The 14,420-nt window shown below is 43.2% G+C and overlaps 1 protein-coding gene across 9 annotated transcripts in view; it reads left to right on the forward strand.

Moving 5' to 3' along the window:
* Positions 1-14,420, forward strand: part of TECPR2 (tectonin beta-propeller repeat containing 2) — a 106,810-nt gene that overhangs the window by 15,088 nt on the left and 77,302 nt on the right. For 7 of the 9 annotated variants that reach the window (XR_010405339.1, XM_064571621.1, XM_064571625.1 and 4 more), the window contains 2 exons: positions 11,773-11,901; positions 12,298-12,429. Coding sequence is in view for 8 of the 9 variants with exons in the window: in XM_064571621.1 (XP_064427691.1) it covers positions 11,773-11,901; positions 12,298-12,429 (261 nt within the window). In the remaining variant the exon portion in view is untranslated. Of the gene's footprint in view, positions 1-3,278; positions 3,458-5,104; positions 5,244-11,772; positions 11,902-12,297; positions 12,430-14,420 lie in introns of all 9 variants that reach the window. The other 2 variants (XM_064571626.1, XM_064571627.1) reach the window with 2 other exon arrangements.

Genomic DNA, 14,420 nt, shown 5'->3' on the forward strand with positions numbered 1-14,420 from the left:
AAAATTAAAAGGATGGAAAAAGAGATCATGTAAATTCTAATTAAAAGAAAGTCAGGGTGGCTATATTAATGTCATAGTATTTTGAGCAAAGAAATAACCAGGGATAAAGAGAGCCATTACGTAATGGTAAAAGGGCCAGTTTGCCAAGAAGACACAGCAGTCTTAAATGTGTATGCACCTTAACAACAGAGCTCCACAATATACAAAACAAAAACTGTCATAACTGAAAGGAGAAATAGAGAAATCCATGATTCTAGTTGGAGACTTCCACTCCTCTTTCAGTGGTAGAAGGAGTTGACAGAAAATCAACAAGGATTTAGAAGAGCTGAGTGGTGTCATCAACCGACACTGTCTAATTGACATTTACAGAATGTTCCACTCAACAGCAGCTGAGGATGCATTCTTTATAAGTGAACATGGAACATTCACTGAGACCATATTCTGGGTCATAAAACACATCTCAACAAATTCAAATTAGAGCAGACTTTTCAGGTTTTCTCTGTTTTGCTTTGTTTTCTCACTTTATAAAGTATACAAATCTCAAATATACAACTTGATGAATTAGTGTATGGATATACCTGTGTAATCACCTAGATCGAGATATAGAACGTTTTCAACAGTCCAGTAGACTCCGTTGTATTGGCTCCCAATCAGTACTCCTCTCCCAGGTAGCTACTCTTCTGACTTCTAACACTATAGAGTAGTTTTGCTAGCCCCTTAGGGTTTTTTTTTCCCCCAAGATTTTATTTATTTATTAGAGAGAGAGCACAAGCAGGGGGAGGGGCAGAGGGAGAGGGAGAAGCAGACTCCCCCCTGAGTGTGGAGCCCGACGTGGGACTTGATCCCAAGACTCCAAATCATGACCTGAGCCGAAGATAGACATTTAACCAACGGAGCCACCCAGACACCCCAGCCCCTTAGGTTTTAATTCACTATTAGGTAATCTTTGGCATTAAGGTTTAGTGTTGGGGTGTTTGTGTGTGTGTGTGTTCCAGAAAGTATATTTGGATGGAACCGGAATATAGAGCAGGACATGGAGCAGTGTGACTTAAGGCCAGAAAGGTGGACAGGGTCTCCCACATGATGCTGTAGGCTGGAACCTGCTCCTGGGCAGGGTCAGTTCTGGGACCCTCGTGGGCTGTGTGGGGAAGGTGCTAGGTTGCATTACAACCCAGTTCTCTTTTATAAAATACATGTGTCTCATTAATCACCAGTTTATTGTCCTTTTTTTTAAATGTAACTTTTTTTTAATTTCAGCCTCCACACTCAAAAAAACTTAAGGAAACAAGAGTTTAGTGTTCCCCAGAATGAAACTACAATTATACCTAATTGCCTATTTTATAGTTTTACCTGGAATTAGCTTTCTCTTTGTCATATGACGAGCCCTATGAGCTTTGAAGGAAAGTGATATGCTAGGACAACCTTTACAGGGATGACCAGAATTTGAGATAATCTAGTACAAATTCTCGGAACCAGCACACGAAGAGGGGACTCCAGGAAAAATCCCATATATATATTTTAGCTGGTTTTCTCTTACAGAAAAAAATGTACTTTACTGGGACCAAAATCCATATTTGAGCAGCCCTGAGTATCAAAAGTGTTTTTCAAGCATCCATTTGGTATAGAATACAAACCTATAATTGTGGAAAATCACAAAGGAAGTACAAAATAAAAATTCTGTTTTGGAAAGAACACAGAATTTGGAGTTAGATTATCAGGGTGCGAAAAGAAAGCTAAATATCTGTATATAAAACATACAGGGAAAGATCTGGAGGAGTACCCCTGAGTATCCATTGATGGGATACTCTCACTCTGTGTGGGGACTGAGAATGGGATAAGCTAAGGGAGGGAGTATGAGGAAGTATCTTTTTGTTTTCTTTAAATACTGTAGAATTTTTTTGTTAACAAGAATGTTTTCCTATATTACTTGTGTAAACACAACAACACAAAGATCTGTTCTGAGCTTTGGCTGTCAGTCAATAGCTACATGATCCTAGAGATGGATTAACTAAGTTGTTCTTGTCATTTTTGTCTTCAGAGCTGGCTGGGTCTTAAAATAATTTGGTACAGTTGCCATGTGTTTCAGATAAAGAAGTGGTAAGATTCCTGCTCCAGGCCACATAGCTGCTTGCCTAACCATTAGGCTCACTTCCTGTGAGAAGGCAGGGCTTCCACAAAAGTCTGGATTTAGAAGACAATAGAAACCAGAATCAGGATCTCTGGAATTTCCAAGTGAAAACTGAGAGATGCATCAACTAGTTTTATTTAGGGGAATATCTAAGATTTTATGGGAAGGAAAATAAAAATAAAAGTTAGCTTACCCTATAATAAACCCAGGTATGGCATGGATGAAAGATCATGTTTTTAAATGAAGTTATGTTTCTAAAGAAGAAAGCAGATCTTATATATGCTAAATACAGCCTGTCATGTGTTTTCAAGAATAATGCTTTTGGAAACCTTTTTTCCTACACAAGTTAGTGGGAGAGGGCAGATGGAGACATCAAAAGTTCTAGCTCGTGCCAAAAGCAAAGGAAATGTGAGGAGCTAGTAGCAAGTATAAAAATGTTGTAAACTTGTTAAATATATGATGTGACATACATAAGAATAGACCAGAAAGATAACTTGACCTGAGCTTCTCATTTTCTGCTTTGAAAGTAATTACATGATCTTTCTTCTTAGCATTCAACGAGTTGTGGAAATTTCATGGATTTGCCCTCAGAACCTTTGCACTAACTACAGCAATGCTAGTTCTTCTTTCTGCAACTTATCCACACTTGCTGTCTCTGTGAATTCATTCAGTTTTTCTCCAGTGCTTACTATGTACTAGGCACATTTTAGGTCCTGGAGAGGCAGTGCAGAAAATGGCAGGCAAGGTCCCTGCCTTCAGGGAGCTTAGAGTCTGATGGGGAGCCAGAACGATGAGGAGGAGACATCAACACCAGACTAACTAGAAGGGAGAAGCCTGAGGGGAACATAAACCAGAGGGGGGGTGAGGAGTGCCAGCAGGAGTGGTTGCAGTTTTGAATAGGAAGTTCAGGGAAGGGCTCACTGAGCAGGTGACAGCTGAGCGGAGACTCGAAGACAGTGAGCAGCACACCATGCTGCTAACATCTGGGGTGGAGTACTCCAGGTGGAAAGAGGGAGTGGCCTGAACACGGGAACGTGTCTGCAGTGTTTTCTAGTTGGAAAACTCATGCTTCAGAATGCTTTGAAAGTTTCATTGACTTTTACCTGGTATATACACGTATTTTTAAAGATTTTATTTATTTATTTGACAGAGAGAGACACAGCGAGAGAGCGAGAGAGAGCACAAGCAGGGGGAGTGGAGAAGGAGAGGGAGAAGCAGGCCTCCCGCAGAGCAGGGAGCCCACGCGGGGCTCGATCTCAGGACTCCGGGATCATGACCTGAGCTGAAGGCAGACACTTAACGACTGAGCCACCCAGGCGCCACTACCTGGTATATTTTTTAAAGTGATGCAGAAATGAGAGTTTTTGTCTCACCGCATCAGCCAAAAGTGCATTTGCCTCATGGCTTCCCTTGTCATTCCCTATGGAAGTAACGCTTAGGATCCCATGATCTAAATTCTGGCATGTCCGTAGCATTACAGTATAGGGTTTCACTGGTGTACGTCTCAGCACAGATTGCTTCAGTTGATTGGCTAATGGTAATTTAAAATTGTATTTGCAATTTAATGAGTCAAGAAGAGTGAAGATACTAGTGGAAAAAGAACAAAATGGGAGAAGTTGCTCTACCATGTTAGCAAGACTTATAAACCTTCAGTAATTAAGCCAAATGTGGTTATTAGCACAAGAATAGATATGGAAGTCAGTGGAACAGAATAGTGAAGCCAGAAAATCCACATATACATAACTCATAAACACTTGAGTTTTTGCAAAGGTGATATTACAGAATTTTTTAGTAAATGGTGTGGGACATTTAGATATGAGTATTTGGGGAAAAGTGAAATTTGATCCTTACCTCACTTCATATACTTCTTTTGTCTTAGCACTTTAACTGTGTTGTACCTTCGTCTCGACTGCTGAGACTTCTACTGGCTAATTGTTTCCTTTATAGGTAATCTGCCCCTATCTCTCTCTAAGATCTTCTCTAGTGGTAGAGTCCCAGGCCCTAGGGACTTCCTTCAAGTCCAGTGGATGTTCCTACTCCAGTTTGTCCAATGGAGTAAAGGAAATTATTCCAGAAAAGCAGTGTTTTTAACTTTTAGATCATTAAACAGTTACATAATTATTTAAACTTTAAACTGTGGTTCTTTGTTAGTAAAAGAGGGATAAAAGTGAAACAGTTCTTAGGAATTTAATGAATTCATATCTTACTTGAGTCTTTTTAAATATTTCTGAGTATTTCATATCTATTAGCTATTTGATATGCTAGCAGTTTCGAGTAAAGGTTAAGCTGTGGCATATCAAAAGAAGCTCATAAAGAAAGCCTTGTCAGACTTCACAGCTCCCAAGAGCTTACTCACAAAGAACACTTCCCCTCCATGCAGTTTTGTCTTGTGTATAACGGGAAAACTGCCTGCCAAGGAGTCTAAAGAGGAAACTGGTGGTCCTCTGACAAGTGACTTTGGCTTGGGGTGTTCCTGTCGGCTTGGCCGCAGCTTGCTTAAACTGCACTGCAGCTGGAGATTAGCCTTTGCATCCGCCCTTCCTTCCCTCTCTCCATCTCGGGTTGCGGACCTGCCTTGTGAGCTGACAGTGCTTCTGCCTCTTCCAGCTGTCTCCCCCTTTCCCTCACAGGTGTTTCCCCAAACAAAGGCCTCACATGCCTACTTCCACCATCGCATCCTCCTCTTTGGTGGACACAAACTCGTGCAACAGTGTAGTCCAGTCTCGGGACTCCTGTAGCCTACTTCTGTTGGTCACTATGAGAGGAGAGTTGAATTCTCTGATAGAAATTTTGCATTTGTCTTTCTCATCAGTTCTGGCCATTTCTGCTTCACGTATTTTTTTTAATTGTGGTAAATTATACAGAATGTAAAATTTCCATTTTTAAATGTATAGTTCAGTGGTATTAAATACATTCAGGTTATTGTGTTTCATGAATTTTTATTGTTGTTATTATTATTATTATTACTGTTTTTAGAGAGAAGAAGAGGGAGTGAGAGAATCCCAAGCAGGCCCCACACCCAGACGGAGCCTGACGCGGGACTCAATCTCACGATTCTGAGATCATGACCTGAGCCAAAATCAAGAGTCAGATGCTTAACTGACTGAGCCACCAGGTGCCCCCCCCCCCCTTATTTTTTAAGAGAGAGAGAAAGAGTGTTTCGTGCATTTTTAAAGCTCTCTTGTTAGGTATCTATACATTTAGGGTTGTTCTGTCTTATTAAATAGATCCTTTTATCACTATAAAATGTCTCTTTTTATCTTTGGTAATATTCCTCCTCTACTTTGTCTGGTGTTAATATAGCCTCTCCTATTTTCTCACAATCAGAGTTTGTATGATATATCTTTTTCCATTCTTACCTTTAGTTTATCTGTGCCTTTATATCCAAAGTGCATTTCTTGAAAATAGCATAAGGTCAGGTCTTCCTTTTTTATTCAGTATGACAGTCTACCTTTTTTTTTTTTAAACTCAGCTCTACGCCCAGTGTGGGGCTTGAACTCATGACCCCAAGATCGAGTTGTGTGCTCCACCAACTGAGCCAGCCAGGCACCCTGACAATCTCTACCTTCTATTATACCAAATTTAGGCCATTTATATTGAATGTAATTATTAACGTGGTTGGGTTTAAGTCACAGTTCCTCAACCTGACACTGTTGACATTTTGGTCAGGTGGTGCTGTCCTGTGTATTGTAGGATGTGGAGCAGCACCCCTGCTTTCTCCCTACTAGACGGCAATAGTATCAGCCAACTTGCAACAACCTCCAGACATTATTAAATGTCCCATGGCAGGGTGGGGGACAAAATTGTCCCCAATTAAGAACCATTAGTTAAGTCTACCATCTTGGTAATTGTTTTCTGCTTATGCCACCTATTCTTTATATCTTGTTGTTTTTTCTTTTCCTACCATCTTTTGGACTAATTATTTTTTCGTAGTTCTATTTTATGTCCCCTATGGCTTATTAGGCCCTATCTGTTTTATTTATTTATTTATTTATTTTTAAAAGATTATTTGTTTATTTATTTGACAGAGAGAGAGACAGCGAGAGAAGGAACACAAGCAGGGGGAGTGGGAGAGGGAGAAGCAGGCTTCCCGCGGAGCAGGGAGCCCGATGCGGGGCTCTATCCCAGGACCCTGGGATCATGACCCGAGCTGAAGGCAGACGCTTAACAACTGAACCACCCAGGCCCCTCCAGCTGTTTTATTTTTCAGTAGTTTTTCTAGGATTTACAACATTTGTCCATCTGCGCTCAAATAATATTATATAACTTTCCAAAGATAGAAGAACTGTACAACAGTTTATTTTCCTTTCAGATTTTTTGTTGCTGGCATATAGAAATACACCTGACTTATGTACATTTCACTTATATTCTGTTTTATAGATTTCTTGGGGTTTTCTACATAGGTAATCACTTCTGCCTGTGAAGAAAGTGTTCTACTTCATTGTTTCTGATGTGCATGCCTTTCAGTTTTTTACTTGACTTACTGTCCTGGTTATAGGACCTCCAGAGTAATGTCCACAGTGAGAACAGATGTCTTTGCCGTGTGTACACTCATTAGGTATCGATTCCTCAGAGATGCTTTTTATTCCTACTTTTTTCTTTTTCTTTTTTTTTTTTTAAGATTTTTTTATTTATTGGGGCACCTGGGTGGTTCAGTCTTTAAGCGTCTGCCTTCGGCTCAGGTCATGATCCCAGGGTCCTGGGATCGAGCCCCGCATCGGGCTCCCTGCTCAGCGGGAAGCCTGCTTCTCCCTCTCCCTCTGCTTGTGTTCCCTCTCTCGCTGTCTCTCTCTCTCTGTCAAATAAATAAATAAATAAAAATATTATTTTTGACAGAGAGAGAGAGAGAGCACAGCAGGGGGAGCAGCAGAGGGAGAGGGAGAAGCAGGCTTCCCGCTGAGCAGGGAGCCCGATGCGGGGCTCGATCCCAGGACCCTGGGATCATGACCTGAGCCGAAGGCAGTCACCCAACCAACTGAGCCACCCAGGTGCCCCTCTACTTATTGCTCTTCATAGTTTTCTGAGAGTTTTTATCATGAATGAGCATTGAAGCTTGTCAAGTACTTTTTTTTTTTTTTGAAGATTTTATTTATTTGACAGAGAGAGACATAGCAAGAGAGGGAACACAAGCAGGGGGAGCGGGAGAGGGAGAAGCAGGCTCCCCGCTGAGGAGGGAGCCAGGTGCGGGGCTCGATCCCAGGACGCTGGGACCATGACCTGAGCCGAAGGCAGACGCTTAATGACTGAGTCACCCAGGCACCCCGCTTGTCAGATACTTTTTCTGAATCTGTTGAGATAACATGGTTTTTTTCTTTATTCTGTTAATATGGCATATTATATGTATTGAGTTTGATTATTAATTCAGCTGTGCATTACTTCTGTAAACCGCACTCTGTTGTGATGTAGTATCCTTTTTAAAAATCTTGATGTATTCATCTCAGTAATACTTTATTATGGTCATTTGGTATCTGTATTCATGAAGGATATTGGTCTATAGTTTTCTTATGATGTCTGTGCTTTCTCATCATACATATAAGTGTCTTGTACTCTTGATTTTTTTTGTTTGTCTAAATGTCTCTATGTCTCTAAGTTGTTTAGACAGGCGTATATTCAAAGCTAACAGTTTTTCTGTCTTAGCATTTTGAAGATGATCTTCCATTGTCTCCTGGACTCCATTGTTTCTGTTGAAAAGTTTTGTTCTCTTTTGTTTTGTTAAAGATTTTAACTTTAAGCAATCTCTACACCCAATGTAGGGCTCGAACTCGAAACCCTGAGATCAAGAGTTGCATGCTGAGCCAGCCAGGTGCCCTGAGAAGTTTGTTTTTTAATAATTATTCATATGTGGTCATTTGCCTTTTTGTCTGATATTAATACCATCTCATGGTCTTTGAGGTTTTACTGTTTCACTACACAGTGTGTTTAGTGTATTTCTTTCCATTAATCTTTTTTAAGGCTTGTACTCCTGAGGACACAGGTCTTTCATCAATTCTAGGCAACTTCTAGCCCTTACCTCTGAAGTTGTTGCCTCCTATTTATTCCCTTTTCTTCAGGCGTCCCAATTAGATGTAGTTTGGACCTTTGTATCTGTCCTCCAGGCCTCTGCTCTTTCATATTTTTTATCTTTTCCTCTTTCTTGCACCGATCTATTATCTAGTTCAATAATTTTCTTTCAGCTGTGACTAATCTGCTATTTAATCACCACTAAGGTTTTAAATTCTTTTGATTCTTTTTCATTTCTGATAGTAGCTTACTATTATGTTTTAATTTCCTTTTATATTTCTTGAAAAATTTAAGCATATTTCTTTTATGTTCTGGGTCTCTTCAGTCTAAATGTAATACTTGGGTGGGGGCAAAGGGTTGTCCAATTCTATTATTGCTTTTTTTAGTTGATTGTTCTTCATGGGGCCTTTTTCCCTATGGTAGTTTCTAATTAGGAGCTCTGCAGCTGGTCCCAATACGTGTGAATGCTGAGGGACCTGGGTCAAGACTGTGTCCCACAGATGGGCTTTATACTCACTCTGCCAGGCCCCTTGGACTGCTACTAACATCGAAGCACTTCATATCGACTGCTGGCATGGAGCCCTTTTGGAGTGGAAAAGGAAAATAAATTCAAACTCTGATGCTAAACAGGACAGGCTTGGGATGGCAGATTCTTGAGGAACATTTTTCTTTTTTAGTCACTCCAGTCAGTGTCTGAGAGAAGACAGAGTTGCCAGCAAATTGATTTTTCCCTAGTTTACACTTTCACTGAGGGTTAGATTTTCAGGGGTTCTTCAGGGGCTTTTGCAGGGGATATCAGTTCCAGCCCCCCACTCATCTGGCCTGAAGCCTCATCCTCGTTAGCCCTGCTCAGCTCAGGAAACCGAGGCTCTTGGTGTTGGCCAGATAGTCCTAGGGTGGCCCGTAGCTTCAGGGTTTGACAATATTTTGACAATATTCTTTTTGTGTTTGGCCCCTGTAGATTTTCACTTTCTAGAGATCAGCTATGCATTTTTTTAAAGGTTTTATTTATTTGAGGGAGAAAGAGCATGAGAGAGGGGAGGGTCAGAAGGAGAAGCAGACTCTCCACTGAGCAGGGAGCCCGATGCGGGACTCGATCCTGGGACTCCAGGCTCATGACCTGAGCCGAAGGTGGTCGCTTAACCAACGGAGCCACCCAGGCACCATAAAGGATGTTTTATGGGGGCTTCTGGGTGGCTCACTTGGTTAAGCATCTGACTCTTGGTTTTGGCTCAGGTCATGATCTTGGGGGTGCGGGATCGAGCCCCATGGGCTCCGCGCTCAGCATGGAGTCTGCTTGGGATTCTCTCTCCCCCTCTCCCCCTTCCTCCCACTCATGTGCATGTGAGCGCACACACATTTTCTCTCTCTCTCTCAAATAAATAAATTAAAAAATTTTTTTAAGTTATTTTATACATCTTACTCAGCATTTCTAGGTGTTTGGAGGGGAATGTTTTCCAGAATAGCCAGACTTCTACTGTAGGCAGTTGAAGCCTCATGTTTGCTTCTATCAGGAGCTAAGTATTGATAATCTGATTCTTGGGATGTTTTGGTTCTTAAGAACCATACATTTGTTAATGATTATATTAAATAACATTAACTCAAAGTGTTGGTTTATTAAAAAGCGTGTGTTCAAGCACCACACGTAGATATTCAGGCTTTCCGCCCGTCTGAGTAATGATTTTTATTTCGAAGCCCTTCATTTGGAAAAATTACACAGCTGTTTTGAATTTGTCTTACAACATGGCAAGATCTCCAGTAAGGGATTTTGATGCCTGATGTGGTAGCAGTTTTTATAATTACAAATTCCCAGGGTACTGTTCTCTTCCACATCCTGCTGCCATATCAAGACGACCTGTGTCTAAAACATGTTCTGTCACCGTCTTCCCTCAGAGTGGCCCCAGTGGATTCTGCTCAAGGAACCATCACTCGTGTTTCCCACACTGCAGATCATAAAGTCCTTTTATTCTCCTTCCTCTCCACAAGCCTCCAGCCCTTCCATCTGCAGGCCTGTGGATTCACCCTCAGAGAGCGCGTAGAGCAGCAAGGCAGGGCAGGGCCCCTGGAGAGAGTCATACTTGGGTGTGAATCCTCTCAACTCCTCTAGCTGTGTGTCCTTAGACAAACCACTCACCTTTGGAAAATGAGGAAACCCCAGCACGTCCCCTCACGGTTGTTTGAGGAATCAAGGAGATAATGCATGTAAAGTGCTTAACAAGTTGTCTGGCGCAGGGGAACGCTCAGTAAAGGGGAGTTGCTGTGCTCTTTTCCTCGTTGCTGTCATCATGCCAACCAGGTCTTGACAGAGTCTTCTTTCTTCATTGGCTTTGTGCTCATTCATTTTGCCACTTCTCCAGACTAGGCACATAGTACCTCTCGCCTGAACTACCGCGGAAGGCTCCCGGCTGGTCACACTTCCTCCTCCTCCTGTGCTGTGCCTGATTGGGGTTATCAGAAACACCTCTGATGGATACACTGGCAAAGTCAGGAATCTTCCAGGGCTCCCCTTTGCCTTCCTATAGCTTAAGATCCAAATTCCTTACCTCTATCACAATCTCTCACCAGATACATTTATAGCCCACGAGAATACCCTGGAAGCTGTGAAGTACCAGATGGAAGTGAGTACAGTCATCACCACCCCCACTGGCTGTAGGCGGCTTTTCATGTGCGTGGCTCACTGCCATAGCTCAGCTTTAGAGGGCGGGACTGCGACCTACTTTAGGTTATATTACCATAGCAGCTGACTCAGTATCCTGAATGTGGAGGGTATGCTTCCACACTTGACAGATTGATTACCATCTAAATTACTGCATCAAAATGTAGGGATCAAAGTAGTTTATTGGAGATCTTGCCATATGTCTTAGCAAGGTCAAATGGTTGTGTTAATTTTTCTGAATGAATGGTTTCATTCAATGGGCGGGAAGCCTGAATATCTGTGTGCAATGCTTGTATGTGTGCTTTTTTTTTTTTTTAAGATTCTATTTATTTGAGAGAGAAATAGAGAGAAGGAGCAGGGGTCAGGGAGAGGGAGAAGCAGGCTCCTCACCAAGCAGGGAGCCCGACGCGGGGCTGATCCCAGAGATCATGACCTGAGCCAAAGGCAGACGCCCAACCAGCTAAGCCACCCAGGTTCCCCTGTACATGTGCTTTTTAATAAACCAGTGTATGAAGCTTGAGTTAGTGTTATTTGATTACTGATCTAAGAACAAATCCGTTTACAAAGCACTTTCAGATGCATCGTCTCCTTGATCCTTGTGGCAAGCCTGCATGGCAGACAGACCATGGACTACAGTGGTTGAGTGGCTTGTCCAAGTTGAAAGAAGGAAGCAGAACTTGGGTCTGGGATAGCTTTTACTCCAGTCTCCTGTCTCCAAGCTTCTTAGCATGCTCTCGTTAAGAGCTCAGAATATTGAGACTTGATTGATGAGCATTTCCTTCATTAGAAATGTGTTTTTTATTTTGTCATTTCAAGATGAAGGACCTAGAAGAAAAAAGGAGGGTTTTAACAGATGTAATTGTTTTTCTGAGTTGCATACATTTTCAACTAGGGCTTTGTAGAGGCTGCAGCCTGATGCGGCTTCTGCCTCCAAGGGTAATGTTTACATTCCAGAAGCTAGCCTTGTCTTGAACGTTTGCTCTTTTAGGGGAAAACTGAACCCATCACGGTGGTAAAGCTGCTGAGCTGCTTCGATGACCTTGTGGCTGTGGGCACCGCCTCCGGGAGGGTTGCTGTCTTTCAGCTTGTATCCTCGCTGCCAGGGAGAAATAAACAAGTAAGTACTAGTCACTTTGGCATTTCTTAACTTCTTGGCAAATTCCTCGTGGATCTTCAAATGAGAAATCCTCATCAGCCTGGAAAATACATGCTTAGAAAAACTTCACCCTGTGCTCTTAATAATCGGATAACATTTTGGTTCTTGGTAGGACACTTGGCAGAAAGCACGTTTGGGTAATTTAGACTGTGCCTAATATTCTCTGGCTCCCCTCTGTCAGTTTTAAAGAGAAAAAGCCAGAGGGAACCTTGAACAGGGTTTTGTGTAGAAAACAAGGTTGGGAAAACCAGCTCCTCCACGATTAGGAGGGCCTGTGTACCCCCGTGCCCCCAGAGCCCCGTCTCACAGTGTCTGTTCCTTTCTCTCCTTGCGCTCATGCTTACCGGTTATTCCCAGCTTCGGAGATTTGATGTCACCGGTATTCACAAAAATAGCATAACAGCTCTGGCTTGGAGCCCCAATGGAATGAAATTGTTCTCTGGAGATGACAGAGGGAAAATTGTCTATTCTTCTCTGGATCTAGACCAGGTGAGATTATTTCCAGAAGTATTTTTGGCCTTCTTATATTTGGAGAAATTATATCCATAATTACATTTTAGTTGGTCAGTTTGTATTCTCAATCATTGTCCCTTTATAATCTCATTATTGTTGGTAACGTTATCCCTCAAGGACTTCTCTAACGTCTTCTGAGCTTCTACTTCTGTGACTAAAGGGTTGGCCTTTGTTTGCACTGGCCCCTTCCTTCACAGTGTTCATTGTCCTGTTGTCTCCCACTGCTCCTTCGAACAGAAGCCATTGTCACTCCTCCCTCCTTAAAGGGTTTGTAGGAACCATGCGAAGCCTTTCATAATCATAACTGTTAACAGAGGTCAGTGCTTTCAGGGGGCAGAGAGCTCGCCCCAGTTAAACCTTGCCTCTCACGTGGGAGGGAGTGGGCCGAGGAAGAGGAGGTTTGGTGGCAGCCCGGTGCCCAGCCGCCACCTTTGTGTCTGTTGCTTTGTTTAATCCTCACAACAGCGTCCTGAGTTACGTGTGCTCTTCCTCCGTCAGTAGATGAAAAACCCAAGGCTCAGTGACCCCGTCACTAGCCCGGGGTCACAGCGAACACCTGGCAGAACCCAGCTTCAAACAGGCTCTGCTCCAAAGCCCGCACCTTTTCCATCGCACGTGTGGCTCTGTGCAGGCCTGTGCTTTGCTGGGTCACATGTCTGCCCAGCTAGACTGAACATCTTGGTGGCACGAGCCTTTCATTTTCTTATGTGTAGCTTTCATTCCTCATGCATAGTAGGAATTCAGCAATTATTTAGTCCCTCTGATCCACGACTGACCTATTGCAAGTTCTCTCCAGTGGTAGTCCTCAAAGTTTTTGGTCTCAGGACCTCTCTGCACTCTTAAAAGGAGGATCCCAAAGAGCTTCTGTTTGTATGGGTTATAGCCTCTAAGTGTACCATGGTAGAAATTAAAACTGAGAAATTTAAAAATATTTATTAATTTTATTTTGAAATAAAGCTATTATTACTAGAAATAACATTTTTATGAAAATAACTATTTTTGAAACAAGTGAAAAGAAAGACACTGCTTTACATTTTTGCAAATCTCTTTAATAGCTGGCTTGATGGAGGACAGCTGCGTTCTGCATAAACTGTTACAAATACATTGTTTTGGGAGGGGGGAAAGATGGCGGAGGAGTAGGGGACCCTATTTCAACTGGTCCCCGGAATTGAGCTGGATAACTACCAGACCACTCTGAGCACCCAAGAAACCAGCCTGAGATGTAAGAAGATCTGGATCTCTACAAGCAAAATATTGCAGGCGGTTGGTTTCAAGGTACGAAGCAGGGAGCCGTGATTCTGTGGGCAGATATTGGAGGATAAATGGCAGCGGGAGGGTGCCTGGCCTACACCGCCGGTGAGGGACAGCCTTGCGCGCTGCGGACGGGCACAGACTCGCAGACCGGTAGCAGTGGGGAAAGGACTCTAGGGCAGCCCCCGGGGCGGAAACCCAGAGCGGGCTGCGCGGGCGAACCGGGAGCGGCTGGTGGTTTTAGAAGCACAGAGGGCAGAGACGTGCTCCAACCTGGAGGCAGGACTGGGAGCGCTGCGGAGGGGCGCACAACCCAGGCCGCTGCAGTTTATAGCAGCACAGACAGAAACGGAGACAGTGTGGCCTGGAGAGCTCACTGAAGAGCAGACTGTGATCTCTCTGCTCTGAAGCAGAGGGTTGAAAACGGTCTCTTCTGCTCTGACTCGCGGAAGAGACGCGGAAAGCCGCCAGGGAAAGCCGCCAGAGAACAAAAGCCCCCAAAACTGATTCCCCTCTGAGCCCATCCCCCACCACAGGGGGGCAGGGCAACTCCGCCCAAATAGGGTTGCCTGAGTAACAGCGTGGCAGGCCCCTCCCGCAGAAGAGAGGCTGGGAAAACAAGAGGCCAGCAACCCTAAGGTCCCAAGAAAACAGTTGCATCTTGCTTGGGTTCTGGTCAATAATTTGGACTCTATACATTCCCTCAAACATCCATC

The sequence above is a fragment of the Mirounga angustirostris genome, unplaced genomic scaffold (genome assembly GCF_029215605.1).
Source record: "Mirounga angustirostris isolate CCGP_5_RB_7025 unplaced genomic scaffold, mMirAng1.0.hap1 SCAF_9, whole genome shotgun sequence".
Taxonomy (NCBI): domain Eukaryota; kingdom Metazoa; phylum Chordata; class Mammalia; order Carnivora; family Phocidae; genus Mirounga; species Mirounga angustirostris.